Source organism: Balaenoptera acutorostrata, chromosome 3 (assembly GCF_949987535.1).
Source record: "Balaenoptera acutorostrata chromosome 3, mBalAcu1.1, whole genome shotgun sequence".
Taxonomy (NCBI): Eukaryota; Metazoa; Chordata; class Mammalia; order Artiodactyla; family Balaenopteridae; genus Balaenoptera; species Balaenoptera acutorostrata.
In genome coordinates, this window is record NC_080066.1 from 158885041 (window position 1) to 158903681 (window position 18641).

Sequence of the window (18641 nt, forward strand, 5' to 3'; positions counted from 1 at the left end):
ACCAAAAATAAAGCAGAGGCTAAATGTTTTTCAATTAAATTTCAATAAATTTTCCACTGTTAGAGATTAAATTGAGTGATCCATGACCTATATATATCTCTCTCACAAAGTCTATACTAGATGTCACTTTGAGAATAGCTTAGGAATAAAGATATTCAAAGGGCCTCCACAAGTATAAAAAATAAACAAGCCATAATCAGAAGTGTCACTAAATCTAAAACAACTGATATAAATTTAATTAATTATTTTACTGTTAAAAATAAGAAAAGTCAGGGAAAACTGATAAATGGTAATTTCTTCCAGTATGAACAATGTCTTTTTGTGATATCCTTTTCAATGGAAATTAGGAAAAAAATCTTTCATCCCCCAAAAGGAATTTCAATTATACTTGCAACAAACTCAAAGAACATTCTATGTCAATTTTAGAATATCATCTTCATAGAACAGGGAAATCTGAGGGGTTTTTGTTCATTGCTATGTCACCAGTAACTAGAACAGTGCCTGGCATGTAATAGATGGTCATTAACTATTTCATATGTGAGTAAATGTTCAATCTTTCTCTCCAATTGTGTTTCATATCCAAATCTATACAACCTACCCCAACTAACCCAAGAGAATTCCAACTCTTCTGGTAACACATGTGAAAATGTAAAAGAACTATTAATTTAGGACAAAGGGAAAGCCAGTCTCTTTCAATGAGAACATTATTACAGTATAAATAATTTTTAAATGTCTACATACTTGAGGTTTTTTCAATTTATTCCATAAATGGTAAATAAAAAGAAACAATGGGAAGGAAGGGAGAAGAAGAAGGAGGGAGGGAGGACAGACCAACATGTGGTTTTAAACAACTCAGCAAAGAGATTTTTCTGCCTCTAGCATCATTAGCATAGTTTTTTTTTTTTAATATTTAACTTTGACAAAATAGTCATATATTTTACCACATTTGTCAGTAGAATAAAAGGCTAAATAATTCTCATAAAAGAACTTTAAAAGTCCTACAATTACAACTGCTCTGAGAATATTTCTAGTAAGAATTTATTAAACATGTAGAGAGGAAGGCAAGATCAAGATGGCAGAGTAGGAAGACCTTCAGCTCACCTCCTCCCAAGGACACACGAAAACTTCAACTACTTATAGAACAACTATCTCTGAGAATGACCTGAAGACTAGCAGAATAGCTCTTCCACACTTAAGGATATAAAGAAAGAAAACCACACCAAGATGAATACAAGGGGAAGAGAAGTAATTTAGTCACAACCCAGCAGGTCAACCCCCAGCAGGTGACCCAAAAGAGAAAGGAGATGTCACAAACTCAGAGGTCCTCCCTAAGGAACAAGGGGTTCAGTCCCAACTTCGGGCACCCCAGCCCTGCAGACTGGCACCTGGAAGACAAGCCCCCTTAACTGGTTTTGAAAACCAGCAGGGCTTACAACCAGGAGAGCTGGAGGGCTGTAGAAAACTGAGACTTTGCTCTTAAAGACTGGCAACACAAACTTACTCCAAGTCCCAGAACAGAGGCAGCAGAGTGACAAGTGCCTAACACCCTAGCTGTCCTGCCAAGACTGCCTCATCAGACCCCCCCAGCCCACGCAAGGCTCCCTCCCCAGTCCCCCACCAAGGCGGCAATCCCTGGCACACCCCTGGAGAAGCCTTGGTTCACGCTGGGCTCCAACTCTAGCCCCTCTGGCTCCAGCCCCCTTGCCAAGGTGGTGGCTCTCTATGGGCCTTGGGCAAAGCCCCAGCCCATACGGCTCCAGCCCCAGCACCCCTACCACCAGGGAGCAGCCCCCAATACACCCCAGGAGAAGCCCAGGATCACTTCGGCTACAGCCCTTCCATAAAAGCCACTGGACATACATAGTCTGTATAAAGACACTCCTACACAAGGACACATCTTCAAGACGTGGAGCGGTAACTGTTTCTCTGAATTCATGGAGACAAACACAAAAAGTGAAGCAAAATGAGAAGACTGAGGACTCTGTTCCAAACAAAAGAACAAAATAAAACCCCAGGAAAAAAAACACAAAACTAATGAAATGAAGGTAAGTAATTTACCTGATACAGAGTTTAAAGCAATGCTCGTAAAAATGCTCACTGAACTTGGGAGAAAGGAAGAACACAATTAGAACTTCGAAAAAGAATTAGAAAATATAAAAAAGAAGGAATCAGAGGTGAAGAATACAATAACTGAAATGAAAAATACACTAGAGGCAATCAACTGCAGATGAGGTGATGCAGAAGAATACGTAAGCAACCTGGAAGACAGAATAGCTGAAATCACTAAATCAGAACAGCAAAAAGAAAAAAGAATTTTTAAAAATGAGGAGAGTTTAAGAGACCTCTAAGATAACATCAAGCATAGTAACATTCACATTATAGAGGTCCCAGAAGGAGAGGAGAAAGAAAGGGGTAGAAAATGTATTTGATGAAATAACGGCTGAAAATTTAACCTGCTGGAAGAAACAGATATCCAGGTCCAGGAAGCAAAGAAAATCCCAAACAAGATGAACCCAAAGAGATCCACACCAAGACATACCATAATTAAAACAGTAAAAGTTAAAGAGAGAATTTTAAAGGCAGCAAAAAAAAAAAAAAAAAATCAAGTCACATACAAGGGAAGCCCCATAAAGCTATCACCTGATTTCTCAGCAGAAACTTTACAGGCCAGAAGGGAGTGGCATGATATATTTTATTTAAAGTGATGAGAGGAAAAACACCTACAACCAAGGATACTCATGTGGCAAAGTTATTCAGAATTGAAGGAGAGATAAAGAGTTTCCCAGACAAGAAAAAACTAAGAAGAGGTCAACACCACTAAACCAGCCTTCCAAGAAATGTTAAAGGAACTTCTTTAGGTGAAAAAGGAAAGGCCCTATAAAGGTAGGAAAATATATGAAAGGAAAAAACCTTACTGGTAAAGTAAAATATATAGTAAAGGCAGTGAATCAACCACTTAAAAAGCTAGTGGAAGGTTAAAAGACAAGTCAGAAAATCAACTGTAACTACAATAAACAGTTAAGGATACACAAAAAGATGTAAAATTTGATGTCAAAAACATAAAACATGGTGGGGGGGGAATAAAAAATGTAGAGATTTTAGACTGTGTTTAAACTTAACTATCAGCTTAAAGTTAATTAATTAATTAATTAAAATACATTTTCTATTGATGTACAGACAAGATGAAAGAGAAACTCAGACTGCAGTAACATTAAATATTTCCTTTGGATTGTATAAAGTTATATGCTTTTAACACCAATTTTCTACCTTTTATTATTATTTAGGAAATTCTTCAAATCTGGCAACTTATTACAATTAGAACACAACTTCACTAATAAGAACAGAGTAAGACTGATACATATCTATTTCCAAATGTGTCCTCCATGTTTGATCTAATTTGCATAATTAAAATAGGAATTAAGCCATTTTCTTTTTATGAAGTTCTTTCCTTTGATTTTTTTTCTTTTTTAGCTAGTGGATCCTTCTTTTTTTTTTCTTTTTTTTAATATTTATTTATTTAGTTACTTTATTTTTGGCTGTTTTGGGTCTTCGTTTCTGTGCAAGGGCTTTCTCTAGTTGTGGCGAGTGGGGGCAACTCTTCATTGCGGTGCACGGGCCTCTCATTGTCGCGGCCTCTCTTGTTGCGGAGCACAAGCTCCAGACGCGCAGGCTCAGTAGTTGTGGCGCACGGGCCCAGTTACTCTGTGGCATGTGGGATCTTCCCAAACCAGGGCTCGAATCTGTGTCCCCTGCATTGTCAGGCAGATTCTCAACCACTGCGCCACCAGGGAAGCCCCTTTCCTTTGATTTTTAATATTTTCTGATACGCCATCTGTGCTAGATAAAAGGCAACCTGGAAATGGCAGCTGCCTAGTTACACTTCACTCATGGTTACCACATCATTCATGACTACTACACAACTCTAAATTGATGGAGGCATCAACTCTACCTCATAGAAAACAGCTGGAGATTTGAAACCCTTTATGTTTCCAAAGAAAAAATATCACTAATAACTTTTTGCTGTGCCTTCTGCCAGTTTCACCCCCCCAAATAACTGTTTCTTCAAAGAAAAAAGGCCCCTCTGTGTGAGGGACGGGCTCAATTGCTACTGGAACAAGAATATTTTCAAGTTTGATAGGTATCCTGGCTTTGAGGTCCCAATGAAGAGAAATGAATTCATAGAAATTTTTATATGTAATTAAAGTGGTCATCTATATAACTTTACCTTATCTATATCCAAACTAGAGTTCATAAAACATCACAATCTTTATATTAAAATTTCATTAAGCAATTCTATGAAACAGAACTGAAGTCCTTTGAATACAGCTTAAAAACAGCAAAGTCACCTCTACTTGTGCTGCCAAATGTACTCTCTCCTTGTCTTTTCGCTCCAAGCACCGCTTCACTTCCTCTAACTCAGATGCCATTGCACTGAAGTTCAGCTGCACTCTCCAATCTGACATCTGCTTCTCCAGATCCTCTTTTTCCCGCTCAACCCCTTAAAAGAGAAAATGTAAAGCTTGATGGTTGTTCGTTACTCACAGGATAATGTACTTTCGAATGGTATGTTTTAATATTCTACCTAATACAATCCACTTATTAACTGTCACTGTCACCCAACAGACTTTTCAGAATTTGTCATTCTATTGTTTCAAGTCTCACACAGTTTTCTAGAATATACACATTGCTGTGTCATCCAATATTATCACATTTTGATACTAAACTTAAAGTGTTATCTGATTTCTAGTACAATTTATTTCAAGAAAATTCTATGCATTTTTTCTTTAATTTGCCTTACATTCCTATATTACCCCCAAACTCTAAAACAAAAATACTGAAAGAATTTTCAACTAAGCTTCTCCACCTAACTGAAGTTAGTGAAGTTCACACAACAAAACACTTTTCTTGCAACGTAAACAAATGATGCTGCTAAATCTTGATTGTGTTATGACCTCTAATCTATTAATTCTGGAGACTACTACCTACAATTGTATCACTGAACAATACAAATTGACTTAGTATTTATTTTTAGTTCAACATGAAATACTTGGTATATGATGAACAGGGCACTATTAACACCATCTTTTTCAAAGATAAATAACACTAAAATCCTTTTCTCAATGAGCTTGTCTTCCAAGAATAGAAAGAAAACATATAAATAAAGTACTTCCATGAATTTAAGATGTCAAAAATTGGAACATATGTTATCAATTTAAAACTACTCTTTTTCTAGTAGCTTCCTTTCCAGAATAGGAAAGAAGGAAGGAAACACTAGCAAATCCAATTTATAGATCATTCGTAAGACACATCCTAACTTTAGAACTATTAAAATGTCAAAATTGTACATTTTGGATGAAAGATACATAGGTATTTTAATAGTGTGATAAGAGCACTTATAGATACTAGACAAATATTTCTCTATAGCTGTATAATTTCTGTATAATAAATGGTTATTATACAAAAATAGTCCAAAGGATAGAATGATTAACTATCTTAATGAGAAACTGAGGTAGGAAGAACTGGTTACTATGGTAGTTCTAAAAAATAGATACAAAATTTCACCAAGCAAAGGAGATGAAGTTGGGGTGATATTTCAGGGAAAGGAAACAGCATAAAGCATAGAGGAACAATATTGGATTTCATATTCAGGTAACTGCACACACAGGAGTTCTACATAGCTAATACATATGAGGGCGGGAAACAGGAGAGTCAGCAGGGAGTTATGCACTGCCAGGGAGCTTAGAAATTAGCCTACAGACCAGGAGTTAACAAACATTTTCTGTAAAGGGTCAGACAGTAAATATTTCAGCTATATGGCCTCTGTCACAACTACTTATTTCTGCTATTATATTGCAAAAGTGACCTGGACAATGCATAAATGAATGGGAGTAGCTTTAGTCCAATGAAGTTTCTTTACAAAAACAGGAGGCGGTCTGGATTTGGCCCATGGGCCATACTCTGCCCACCCCTGCTAGGTCTTCAACGTGAAAATATGCATATTTTTTATGTGTAAATGTATTTATTCATTTGACAAATACACACATTCATTCATCTTATAAATACATTTTTTATTTTATAAATTTATATATGCATATGTGTGTGCATATATCTCTCTATAGTACCTATCTACATATAGACATAGACATGTTTCATGATATATATAACATTAGTGTATACACACACATATACAAATTAACATTAGTGTGAATATATTATACAAATTATGGAGATAATACATATGAATATGTGTATAAGCACATATACATATATGTATATTTATAAAACACATATGTATTTGGTGTGATGACAATACTTTGATATGTTTCATAATATAGATATAAAATATGAGTGTGGATATATATAAATATATGGATATATACACATATATACATATATAATGAAACATTTATCAAAAATAAAATACTTAAAACATAAAGTATAAAATATAGTGTTACAAACACTCTCCTCCCACACTCAGCGGGTTATATGTTCCATTTTAAAGAACTCTTGCTACAAACAATGATGGGTCAGTACAGGATAGTAGGTAAGAGTTCAAGTTTGGGTAGAAAAAAGATTTGGTCTGCTACTTCCAACAAATGTAACTTTAAGCAAGGCACTCAATTTCTTTGTTCTTTAGTCTTTTTTTTTAAGTCATTAAAATGGAAGTAAGAATATTCCCCCCTCATAGAATAGTTGTAAGAACTAAAGGAGACAGTGTAAAATGAGTAGCATAATGCCCTGTAAGAACTCAATAAATTATAATGAGAGGTTTTAATCAAGAGAATAACATGAAAGGTTTGTGTCTTAGAAGGGTCCCTTTAGTACCAGTACAGAAGACAGATTACAGACAAGCTATTCAACAGAGTAAGACAAGTTAAGAGGGTAACAGAGATGAGATGAAGCATGGCTAAACTGGGCTAGGGGGAACAAGAAAGAAGCAACTTCAAGAGATATCAGGATCTACAAATAGACAGAATGTAGAGACTAATTAGATGGAGGGGAGAAGGAATAAGTTTGGATGTTCTTTGTATTTTAGGCTTATCTGGATAAAGAATGATACGATCAATTAAGATAGGACATAAAAACAGGTTTTGAGGAAAGTATGAATTCAGTTGTAAATCGGCTGACTGAGCATTCTGGAAAGGCATATATTGATGCCCAATGAACAACTCCTTCTGGAGGGTTGAAGGTTAGGAGAGTGAGATGAGCTAGATTTAGGGATCATCGTTTGTAGGTGATAGCTAAGGCATAAGATTAAATAACAACCCCTAGGGAGAGGTACTAAGTGAGAAAAATCATAAATAGGATTCTAGACAACAGCGGCATTTAAAAGGCAAACTGTAAACAAAAGGAAAAGATTCAAATACAAAGACTGAAAACAATTAAAACAGAAGAACCAGGAAAGAGTACGAACAATGAAGTCAGTGGAAGAGTTCTAAGAGGAAACAAACAGGAGTCAAGTAAGGCAAGTAATGGAAAGATTCCTTTGAATTTGACAGAGAAGACCACTAGTAAACTAAGCAAAGTCAATTTTAGAAGCAGAAGTGGAAGTCATTTTGCAGCGGGTAGAGGAACAAACAGCAGGCAGAGCGTGATGAGTGTAATTTCTTATGTAGAATTTTAAAAAATAATACAAGTATTCTATAAAGATGAAAACTCTAGAACTGTTAAAAGAAGGTGAAGAAGTCCACTGTCACAATGACAAGAGAACTTTAAGGGTTTTTTTTTTTAACCTAGGAAGTAGTTAAAAAAAAGAGAGATTCTTCTAGTCCTCAAAGACACCAAAAATAACTAGATTTTATGAGACAACAAAACATATAACAAATGTACCACCGAATCTTTTTCCAAACAAAATAAGAATTCCTATGTGCATCTTTATGAAAATTTGATGAATAATCTAATACCTTATATTTTACTTTTAAAAATAAATTTTAAAGTATTTGATGTTAAAATATGATTAAATTACAACATCACATGAAACTCAAGCAAACTTAATGGCATGCAAATATATTAGGATAGGTATGTCAAAATTTGCCATCCAGTGAAGATTTTCTGGCAATGTGGAAATTCTAACTTAGGCAACATATTGAGCTATGTGTAGGGAATCTGGGGAATTTGTAACATCAAATGCTTACAAGAGTTTCTACAGTAATTTAGGCATCTGAGTAAGAAGCATTAATATTTAAATAGTCTGAAATAGTCTACTAGAAACCATTATAAAATTTCAGTATCAACATTTCTGTTAAACACAAACTTTCAAAAAGAAATACATCCAGAGTAATTAAATTCCACAACCTAAATCAACACCTCCACTGAAAAAGCATTCTAACAATTTTCAAACACAAAGTCTTCCTAATCAACATAAGAAAAAGCCAGTCATATTGTTGATAACCACTTCTACAATGTGATTAAATTTTGTCACCAATCTCCAAGTAACAAAAAGATAGAATCTTAATTGTATGCATATATTGGAAAAAAAATACGTGTGTGTGTGTGTGTGTGTGTGTATGAATCTGAAAAAAATTCCACTATTGGCTTGCTGTCTCTTTCTAAAAGAAAGACTCATGAGATAAGCAGGTCTGACAACAGAAATGGGTTTAAAAATCAAGAAGAGAAGACATTAAAATTGGATGCTAATATCAGCAAAAAACAAGTGAAATTTGAAATTAAAGACACAATACCATTTACATTAGCATCCAAAAAAATTAAATACTTAGGTATAAACCTAACAAAATCTATATGATGAAAACTACCAAACTCTGATGATAGAAATCAAAGATTAACAAAATAAATGGAGAGATATTCCATGTTCATGGACAGGAAGATTCAATATTGTCAAAATGTCAGTTCTTCCCAACTTCATCAATAGATTCAATGCAAGCACAATCAAAATCCCAGCAAGTTATTTTTTGTATATTGACAACTTGATTCTAAAGTTACATGGAATGTCAAAGAATCCAGAATAGACAGTGCAGTACTGAAGGAGAAGAAAAGATTTAGAGGACTGACACTATCCAACAAAACAGTGTGGTACTGGCAAAAAAAAATGGTCAGGTAGATACATGGGACAGAATAGAGAGTCCAGAAGTAGGCCCACATAAAAACAGTCAACTGATCTTTGCCAAAGAAGCAAAGGCAATACAATGGAGAAAAGATAGTTTTTCAACAAACGGTGCTGGAACTGAAGCCCTACATGCAAAAAAATGAATCTAGACACAGATCTTACACCTTTCACAAAAATTAATTCAAAATGGATCACAGATTTAAATGTAAAATGCAAAATTATAAAACTCTTAGAAGATAAGAGAATGATTTGGGGTTTGGTGATGGCTTTTTAGATGCAACACCGAAGTCACAGTCCATGAAAGAAAGAAATGACAAGCTGGACTTCATTAAAAATTTCGGCTCTGTGAAAGACATTGTCAAGAGAATGAAAAGACAAGCCACTGACTGTGAGAAATTATTTGCAAAGACATATCTGATAAAGAACTGCCATCCAAAATATACAAAGTACTCTTAAAACTAACAATAAGAAAACAAACAACCATACTAAGAAATGGGCCAAAGACTTTAATGAATATCTCACCAAAAAAGATACACATACGGCAAATAAGCATATGAATAAGATGCTCCACACCACATGTTATCAGGGAAATGCTAATTAAAACAACAATGATATGCCACTACAAACCTATCTGAATGGCCAAAATCCAGAACATTGACAACTTCAAATGTTGACAAGGATACAGAACAACAGGAAATCTCATTCACTGCTGGTAGAGGGAAAAATGATACAGCCATTCTGGAAGACAGTTTGGAAGATTCTTACAAAACTAAACGTACTCTTTCCATATAATCCAGCAATCACACTCTTTGGTATTTACCCAAAAGAGATGAAAACTTACATCCACACAAAAATCTGCACGCAGACATTTAGTTTACAGCAGTTGTATTCATAATCACCAAAACTTGGAAGCAACCAAGATGGGCTTCTGTATGTGAATGGATAAATAAACTGTGGTACATCCAAACAATAAAATATTATGCAGTGCTTTAAGAAAAAAATTTTTTTAAAGAGCTACCAAGCCATGAAAAGACATGGAGGAAACAGAGGCATATTACTAAGTAAAAGGAGCCAATCTGAAAAGGCTACACACTGTATGATTCCAACCATATTAGGTTCTAGAAAAGGCAAAACTATGGAAACAATAAAAAGATCAGTACTTGACAGAAGTTAGGGGAGAGTGGGATGAAGAGTGAAACACAGAGGATTTTTAAGACAGTGAAACTACTCTATGATACTATAATGGTGGATACATGTCATTATGTTTGTCCAATCCTGTAGAACACACAACAAGAGTGAACCCTAATGTAAAATACAGACTTTGGATGACAATGATGTGTCAATGTAGGGTTCATCAGTTATAACAACTGTACCACTGTGGAGAGGGGTGCTGATAGTGGGGGAAGCTGTGACATGTGGGAGCAGGGGTACATGGGAAATCTCTGTACCTTCTGCTCAATGGTGCTATAAACATAAAATTAAAAAATTAAGTCTGTTTTTAAAAAACTGGATGCTAAATTATGATTCACTTGGAAAACCTTGTAGTAGATCAAGAAATAGGATGAAAAGAACATAACATAAGGAAAGCGATTCTGAAAATGGGAAATATTTAAGAAAGATCAAAAAAGCCCCAGACATTTACAAGTCAGAATTATACCTCTTCTAAACCTCCAGTCATCTTCTTGTTCGTCCTGATGGTTTGACTGTTGCTTGGAAATCTGAGATACTTGATGTACTAAGCCTTTTTGATCACCTTCTGCTTTCATAAGTTGTGTACGGAGTTCTTCTACCTAAATACACACAGTCAAAAATGAAACTTTTATCAGTTTTAAAAGCAGGAAAAGAATAACTGAACTTACAAATTATTTTTCTAGGGAAAAAAAATTTACTTCCAATGGGCTATTGTAAGCACAAGTTGAAGCCAAGTTAATCTCCTTGTTATGCCAAGCACAGTGGAACAGTCTCTTGCTCCATTTCTTTATTCCTCCCATTCCGTCCACAAACAATGAATGTTCTTTCCCCTTCTCTGTGTCTACTGTGACAAAGAATTTGATCACACTTTTTTTAAATCCCTATTTTCACCTCAGTCCACTCTACTGTTATTAACCCAAACTACCTCCAATTAAGTACTATACATTTTTATATTTTTCACTTATTTTCTTTCATGTGAACATAGTCTATTGGTTGGTAAAGTCAAATGAAATGATCACAATTTAGCACACTGTGATATCAAAGTACTGCTCAAAATAAATAAGCAATAAAAGCTGTTAAATAAACTATAAAATCCTTAAGGTAAGGTACCATTTTATTCATCTGGAGACTAGCAAGCATGTCCACAATGACCTTTAAACAAGTCAGCAGTGGTAGAAAGACTCAGGTAAAGTCACAATGACAACCTTAACACATAAATCTCTTATTTCAAAAGATAAGATTAGAAATTACAAGGCAGAGTACAAAAAAAAAAAAAAAAAAGAATCAGAAGGAAATGAATACAAATATAAACTTCCAAAAAAGAAAGTCTAAACTCTGCCAACATTAATTCCATTGGACCACTGGCTGCAAAACAAAGCCATTACACATTTTTAAACATTTTGTAAAACAGGAGCTACGGTGTTTCAGATGCTTCAGGATTAAATGTCAAAACGTAATACTCCTTTTGAACGTCTAAGGTGTCTGACAACTTTGCCTACCTAGCATATTATGTAGTGAGTTATGTAACCCACACCTCAAAACAGAGGAAGTTACAATTGCAATTTATATTAAACACAGGCAGAAAGGTAGTTAGAAACCCACATGCCCTTATCCAATGTGTATAAAATGGCTATTTCAAGTTACTGAACTTTAAATATCAGAAGCACCAAACTCCTATTATGGGCTAATGGGCTGCAAAATGTTATGCTTTAAAATTAAGCCTTATCTCTGGTTAAAAGGTAGCATCTTGAAAATGTGAATATAAGACAGTGATGCATTCAAAGTAACTTGAACATGCAAGGTCTGTTTTATGTATTTTACTTCCTCCTTCACTCTCTAACGTCTCCTTGAATAAAATTAAGCTCCTGGGAGAATTTTATCTTACACATCCAGTCTCACTTTTACACTGGTTATGCTAAGAGAGATAATTCCTAAACTGGAAAAGCAATCAGCAGGATACACTGTCACAGTGGGAACCTGGGCTGGTGTTTTGTATTGGCTTTCTCTGAATCTTCCTGAAAGGATTTCATCTTTTGCTTATGTGTGTTAATATACATTCCTTAAGGAAAAAAACTTCTAGATCTAAGGTTTTTTTCCCTTTCACAAAGACATTTAATAGGGAAAGAGGCTCAATCCTGATTTAATTTAAAAGCAGATTAGCATAGCTTGCATAGACTTACCTGATGCAAAAGTGTTTCTCTGCTGCCTTCTGACTGATTCAATAACCTTCGAGATAGCTCCAATTCCTGTTCAAGCTAGAGTTTCAACAAAGAAAAGGAAAAATGTCCAATGGGGCAGAAGATAACTAAACTATTACAGGCTCAGTTTAAGAGGAGAAAAGTGAAAAAGTTTTCAGATTTTTACAGTTAACATAAAAGGAAAAATATCTTGCTATAAACATATATCAATGCTCCCATTAAAATAATGGTAATTAAATAACAAAAAGTGAACCAGACCAGACTGCAGGAGGTCTGGGCTCTAGTCAGTTCCATCTCAATTATGACCCCCATTTAAATCTCTTTTCCTTAGGCCTCCTTTCTGTCACCTCTAAAATAAGGATTTTATATTAGATAATCTGAGATCCCTTCAGTTCTAAATCATTTTCATGTAAATTCTAAAGCAGTTTTTTCTTTAAATTACTACATGTAGTATCATATGAACTAAATTAGAATAAAAATTTCAGGGACCCAATGACTCAAAGTATATTTCATCCAATTGGTTATTTTTTATATCCTTAATATTCTTATATTCCTAATACTTCCAATATTACTAACATTTCTAAAAATTTTAATCAGAATAAGATATTTTAAATTTCCCTAATAATATTGCCATTAGATAAGTATGCACAGAAAATGTGCCAGTTAGGTGACTAAATACCCTACAAAGGCAATGTGCCTAGCTTACCTCAAGCTGAAAAATATAACAGGATGTGAAGGGGAGAATATGCCACTCGAAAATATGCCTCTTTGGCACAAGTATTATTCTGAGCTGATGGCAATCAAAACCCAGCAGACTCAGGAGAAGCTTTTTACCTTCCCCTAAATTGCATTTAAAAATTTAAAAAGGAGGTCTGTAATAGAAAGAGAGCTGTTACCAAAGATAACTTTCTATATCTGAAAGACTTCTCTGCACGGCAGGGCAAACATTTGTTTACCATATACTCTTCTCATCTTCCTGTGAACTGTGTTCCTCCCCTTTGAAGCCCCAAGCCCCTATTCCTTGCCTTAGTTCAGGATGGTAGATAAGCCTCAACTGCCTGGCCGTCTTTGAGTCTAATATTTTTATGGGGCTCCCATACATACAAAATTAAACTTGTTTTTCTCCTGTTAATCTGTTTTATATCAATTTAATTATTATACCAGCCAAAGAACCTAGAAGGGTAAAGGGAAAATTATTTTTCCTCCCCTACAGATGGGACACTTCTGTTAAAAATCCAGAGCTTACATATGCTGGACATGTTTGCACTTTGTAAGGGTAAGGTTGTTTTGTGAAATCACAAATTTATATTAAGATGTTATTAAGTGCTTTGATTTGTAATAGTTATCCTAAATTATCATTTCATTTGAACAAACTACTATCTACACATTAGTCTTTCAGAAATTGTACATGTGGAAGGTGTGACTATTAAGGAGTAGCATGAGGGAACACTGTGGTGATGGAACAGTTCCGTATTTTGACTATCGCGGCAATAAGATTGAGATTCATGAGATAAAACTACACAGAACTACACACACACAAACAAACACTCAACACACAAATGAGTACACACATAAAGCTGGTGAAATCTGCATAAGCTCTATGCATTGAAACAGTGTCAATTTCCCAGTTTTGATGTTGGATGGCAATTATAGAAAATGTTATCACTGAGAATAACTGGCCCATGGTACATTTGATTTTGCAACACCTTATGAATCTATTATTATTTCAAAATAATTTTTTCATCCAGTTATGTAAGTTTTTTAAAAGTGTGCATGCAGCTCAGAAAATAACTATCACATATTTTTAAAAGTACAGTTGACCCTTGAGCAACATGGGTTTGAACTGCACAAGTCCACTTATACAAGGATTTTTTTCACTCGTAAATACTACAGTACTATAGGATTGAATTCACATATATGAAACCATGGCTAGAGAGAAACTGCAAATACGGAGAGCTGACTACATGTTATACTCGGATTTTTGACTGCACAGAGGGTCAGGGCACCTAAGCCCCCATTGTTCAAGGGCCAAATGTAAATCAACTATAAAGGACATGTGGAAGCAGAGAATCCACACAAAATATTATCTGACCTGTTCTCTTGTTTCTATAAACAAATAAAAAGGGAAGAGGGGGGACGAGGCAAGATGGCGGAAGAGTAAGACGCGGAGATCACCTTCCTTCCCACAGATACAGTAGAAATACATCTACAAGTGGAACTGCTCCTACAGAACACCCACTGAACGCTGGCAGAAGACGTCAGACCTCCCAAAAGGCAAGAAAATCCCCACGTACCTGGGTAGGGCAAAAGAAAAAAGAAATAACAGAGACAAAAGAATAGGGATGGGACCTGCACCAGTGGGAGGGAGCTGTGAAGGAGGAAAGGTTTCCACACACTAGGAAGCCCCTTCGCAGGCAGAGACTGCGAGTGGCAGGGGGGGAAGCTTCAGAGCCACGGAGGAGAGCGCAGCCACAGGGGTGCGGAGGGCAAAGCAGAGAGATTCCCGCAAGGAGGATCGGTGCCGAGTAGCACTCACCAGCCCGAGAGACTTGTCTGCTCAGCCGCCGGGGCGGGCGGGGACTGGGAGCTGAGGCTCAGGCTTCGGCGCTAGCCCGGAGGGAGTCCGGGAAAAAGTCTGCAGCTGCCGAAGAGGCAAGAGACTTTTTTTTGCCTCTTTGTTTCGCGGTGCGCAAGGAGAGGGGATTCAGAGCACCGCCTAAACGAACTCGAGACTGGCGCGAGCCGCGGCTATCAGCGCGGACCCCAGAGACGGACAGGAGACGCTAGGGCTGCTGCTGCCACCATCAGGAAGCCTGTGTGCGAGCACAGGTCACTCTCCACACCGCCCCTCCCAGGAGCCAGTGCAGCCCGCCACTGCCAGGGTCCCGTGATCCAGGGACAACTTCCCCAGGAGAACGCACGGCGTGTCTCAGGCTGGTGCAATGTCACGCCGGTCTCTGCCACCGCAAGCTCGCCCCGCCTCCTCCGTACCGCTCCCTCCCCCCGGCCTGAGTGAGCCAGAGCCCCTGAAGCAGCTGCCCCTTTAACCCCGTTCTGTCTGGGCAGGGATCAGACGCCCTCAGGCAACCTACATGCAGAGGCGAGTCCAAAACCAAAGCTGAACCCCGGGAGCTGTGTGAACAAAGAAGAGAAAGGGAAATCTCTCCCAGCAGCCTCAGAAGCAGCGGATTAAAGCTCCACAAACAACTTGATGTGCCTGCATCTGCTGAATACCTGAACAGACAACGAATCATCCCAAATTCAGGAGGTGGACTATGGGAGCAGGATATATTAATTTTTCCTCTTTTCCTTTTTTTGTGAGTATATATGCATATGGTTCTGGGTGAGATTTTGTCTGTATAGCTTTGCTTTCACCATTAGTCCTAGGGTTAGGTCCATCCGTTTTTTTGTTTTGTTTTTTTTTTCTTTTTTTACTTAAAAAAATTTGTTTTCCTAATAAATGTTTTCTTAATAATTTTTTCCTTATTTCCTATTTTTAGAAATTAAAAAAATTTTTAATAAGTTTTTTCATATTTTTTTTTAAAAATTAAAATTTTTTTCTTAAATTTTTTCTTAATTTTTTTCTTATTTTTTATTATAAAAAATTAATAAATCTATTTTTAAAAATTAAAAAAAATTTTTTTCTTAATAAATTTATTCTTAATTTGTTTTTCTTATTTTTTATTATAATAGTTTTATTTTATTTTATTTTATCCTTTTTCTTTCTTTCTTTCTATTTTTTTCTCCCTTTTATTCTGAGCCATGTGGATGAAAGGCTCTTGGTGCTCCAGCCAGGCATCAGGGCTGTGCCTCTGAGGTGGGAGAGCCAACTTCAGAACACTGGTCCACAAGAGACCTTCCAGCTCCATGTAATACCAAATGGCAAAAATCTCTCAGAGATCTCCATCTCAACATCAAAACCCAGCTTCACTCAAAGACCAGCAAGCTACAGTGCTGGACACCCTATGTCAAACAACTAGAAAGACAGGAACACAGCCCCATCCATTAGCAGAGAGGCTGCCTAAAATCATAATAAGGCCACAGACACCCCAAAACACACCACCAGACGTGGACGTGCCCACCAAAAAGACAAGATCCAACCTCATCCACCAGAACACAGGCACTAGTTCCCTCCACCAGGAAGCCTACACAACCCACTGAACCAACCTTAGCCACTGGGGACAGATACCAAAAACAACGGGAACTACGAACCTGCAGCCTGTGAAAAGGAGGCCCCAAACACAGTAACATAAGCAAAATGAGAAGACAAAAAAACACACAGCAGGTGAATGAGCAGGGTCAAAACACACCAGACCTAACAAATGAAGAGGAAATAGGCAGTCTACCTGAAAAAGAATTCAGAATAATGATAGTAAAGATGATCCAAAATCTTGGAAATAAAATAGACAAAATGCAAGAAACATTTAACGAGGACGTAGAAAAGCTAAAGAGGAACCAAGCAACGATGAAAAACACAATAAATGAAATTAAAAATACTCTAGACGGCAGCAATAGCAGAATAACTGAGGCAGAAGAACGGATAAGTGACTTGGAAGATAAAATAGTGGAAATAACTACTGCAGAGCAGAATAAAGAAAAAAGAATGAAAAGAACTGAGGACAGTCTCAGGGACCTCTGGGACAACATTAAACGCACCAACATTCGAATTAGAGGGGTCCCAGAAGAAGAAGAGAAAAAGAAAGGGACTGAGAAAATATTTGAAGAGATTATAGTTGAAAACTTCCCTAATATGGGAAAGGAAATAGTTAATCAAGTCCTGGAAGCACAGAGAGTCCCATACAGGATAAATCCAAGGAGAAACACGCCAAGGCACATATTAATCAAACTATCAAAAATTAAATATAAAGAAAACATATTAAAAGCAGCAAGGGAAAAACAACAAATAACACACAAGGGAATCCCCATAAGGTTAACAGCTGATCTTTCAGCAGAAACTCTGCAAGCCAGAAGGGAGTGGCAGGATATACTTAAAGTCATGAAGGAGAAAAACCTACAACCACAGTTACTCTACCCAGCAAGGATCTCTTTCAGATTTGATGGAGAAATTTAAACCTTTACAGACAAGCAAAAGCTGAGAGAGTTCAGCACCACCAAACCAGCTTTACGACAAATGCTAAAGGAACTTCTCTAGGCAAGAAACACAAGAGAAGGAAAACACCTACAATAACAAACCCAATACATTTAAGAAAATGGGAATAGGAACATACATATCGATAATTACCTTAAATGTAAATGGATTAAATGCTCCCACCAAAACACACAGACTGGCTGAATGGATAGAAAAACAAGACCCATCTATATGCTGTCTACAAGAGACCCACTTCAGACCTAGGGACACATACAGACTGAAAGTGAGGGGATGGAAAAAGATATTCCATGCAAATGGAAATCAAAAGAAAGCTGGAGTAGCAATTCTCGTATCAGACAAAATAGACTTTAAAATAAAGACTATTACAAGAGACAAAGAAGGACACTATATAATGATCAAGGGATCGATCCAAGAGGAAGGTATAACAATTGTAAATATTTATGCACCCAACATAGGAGCACCTCAATACATAAGGCAAATACTAACAGCCATAAAAGGGGAAATCGACAGCAACACAATCATAGTAGGGGACTTTAACACCCCACTTTCACCAATGGACAGATCATCCAAAATGAAAATAAATAAGGAAACACAAGCTTTAAATGATACATTAAACAATATGGACTTAATTGATATTTATAGGACATTCCACCCAAAAACAACAGAATACACATTTTTCTCAAGTGCTCATGGAACATTCTCCAGGATAGATCATATCTTGGGTCACAAATCAAGCCTTGGTAAATTTAAGAAAATTGAAATCGTATCAAGTATCTTTTCTGACCACAACGCTATGAGACTAGATATCAATTACAGGAAAAGATCTGTAAAACATACAAACACATGGAGGCTACACAATACACTACTTAATAACGAAGTGATCACTGAAGAAATCAAAGGGGAAATCAAAAAATACCTAGAAACAAATGACAATGGAGACACGACGACCCAAAACCTATGGGATGCAGCAAAAGCAGTTCTAAGAGGGAAGTTTATAGCAATACAAGCCTACCTCAAGAAGCAGGAAACATCTCGAATAAACAACCTAACCTTGCACCTAAAGCAATTAGAGAAAGAA

The 18641-nt window shown here is 36.5% G+C and overlaps 1 protein-coding gene across 8 annotated transcripts in view; it reads right to left on the reverse strand.

Moving 5' to 3' along the window:
- Window positions 1-18641, reverse strand: part of CEP128 (centrosomal protein 128) — a 465294-nt gene that overhangs the window by 334723 nt on the left and 111930 nt on the right. For all 8 annotated transcript variants that reach the window (XM_057544276.1, XM_057544282.1, XM_057544280.1 and 5 more), the window contains 3 exons: window positions 12436-12510; window positions 10722-10854; window positions 4347-4498 (listed from right to left, as the gene is read on the reverse strand). In XM_057544276.1, the coding sequence (XP_057400259.1) occupies window positions 4347-4498; window positions 10722-10854; window positions 12436-12510 (360 nt within the window). The remainder of the gene's footprint in view (window positions 1-4346; window positions 4499-10721; window positions 10855-12435; window positions 12511-18641) is intronic.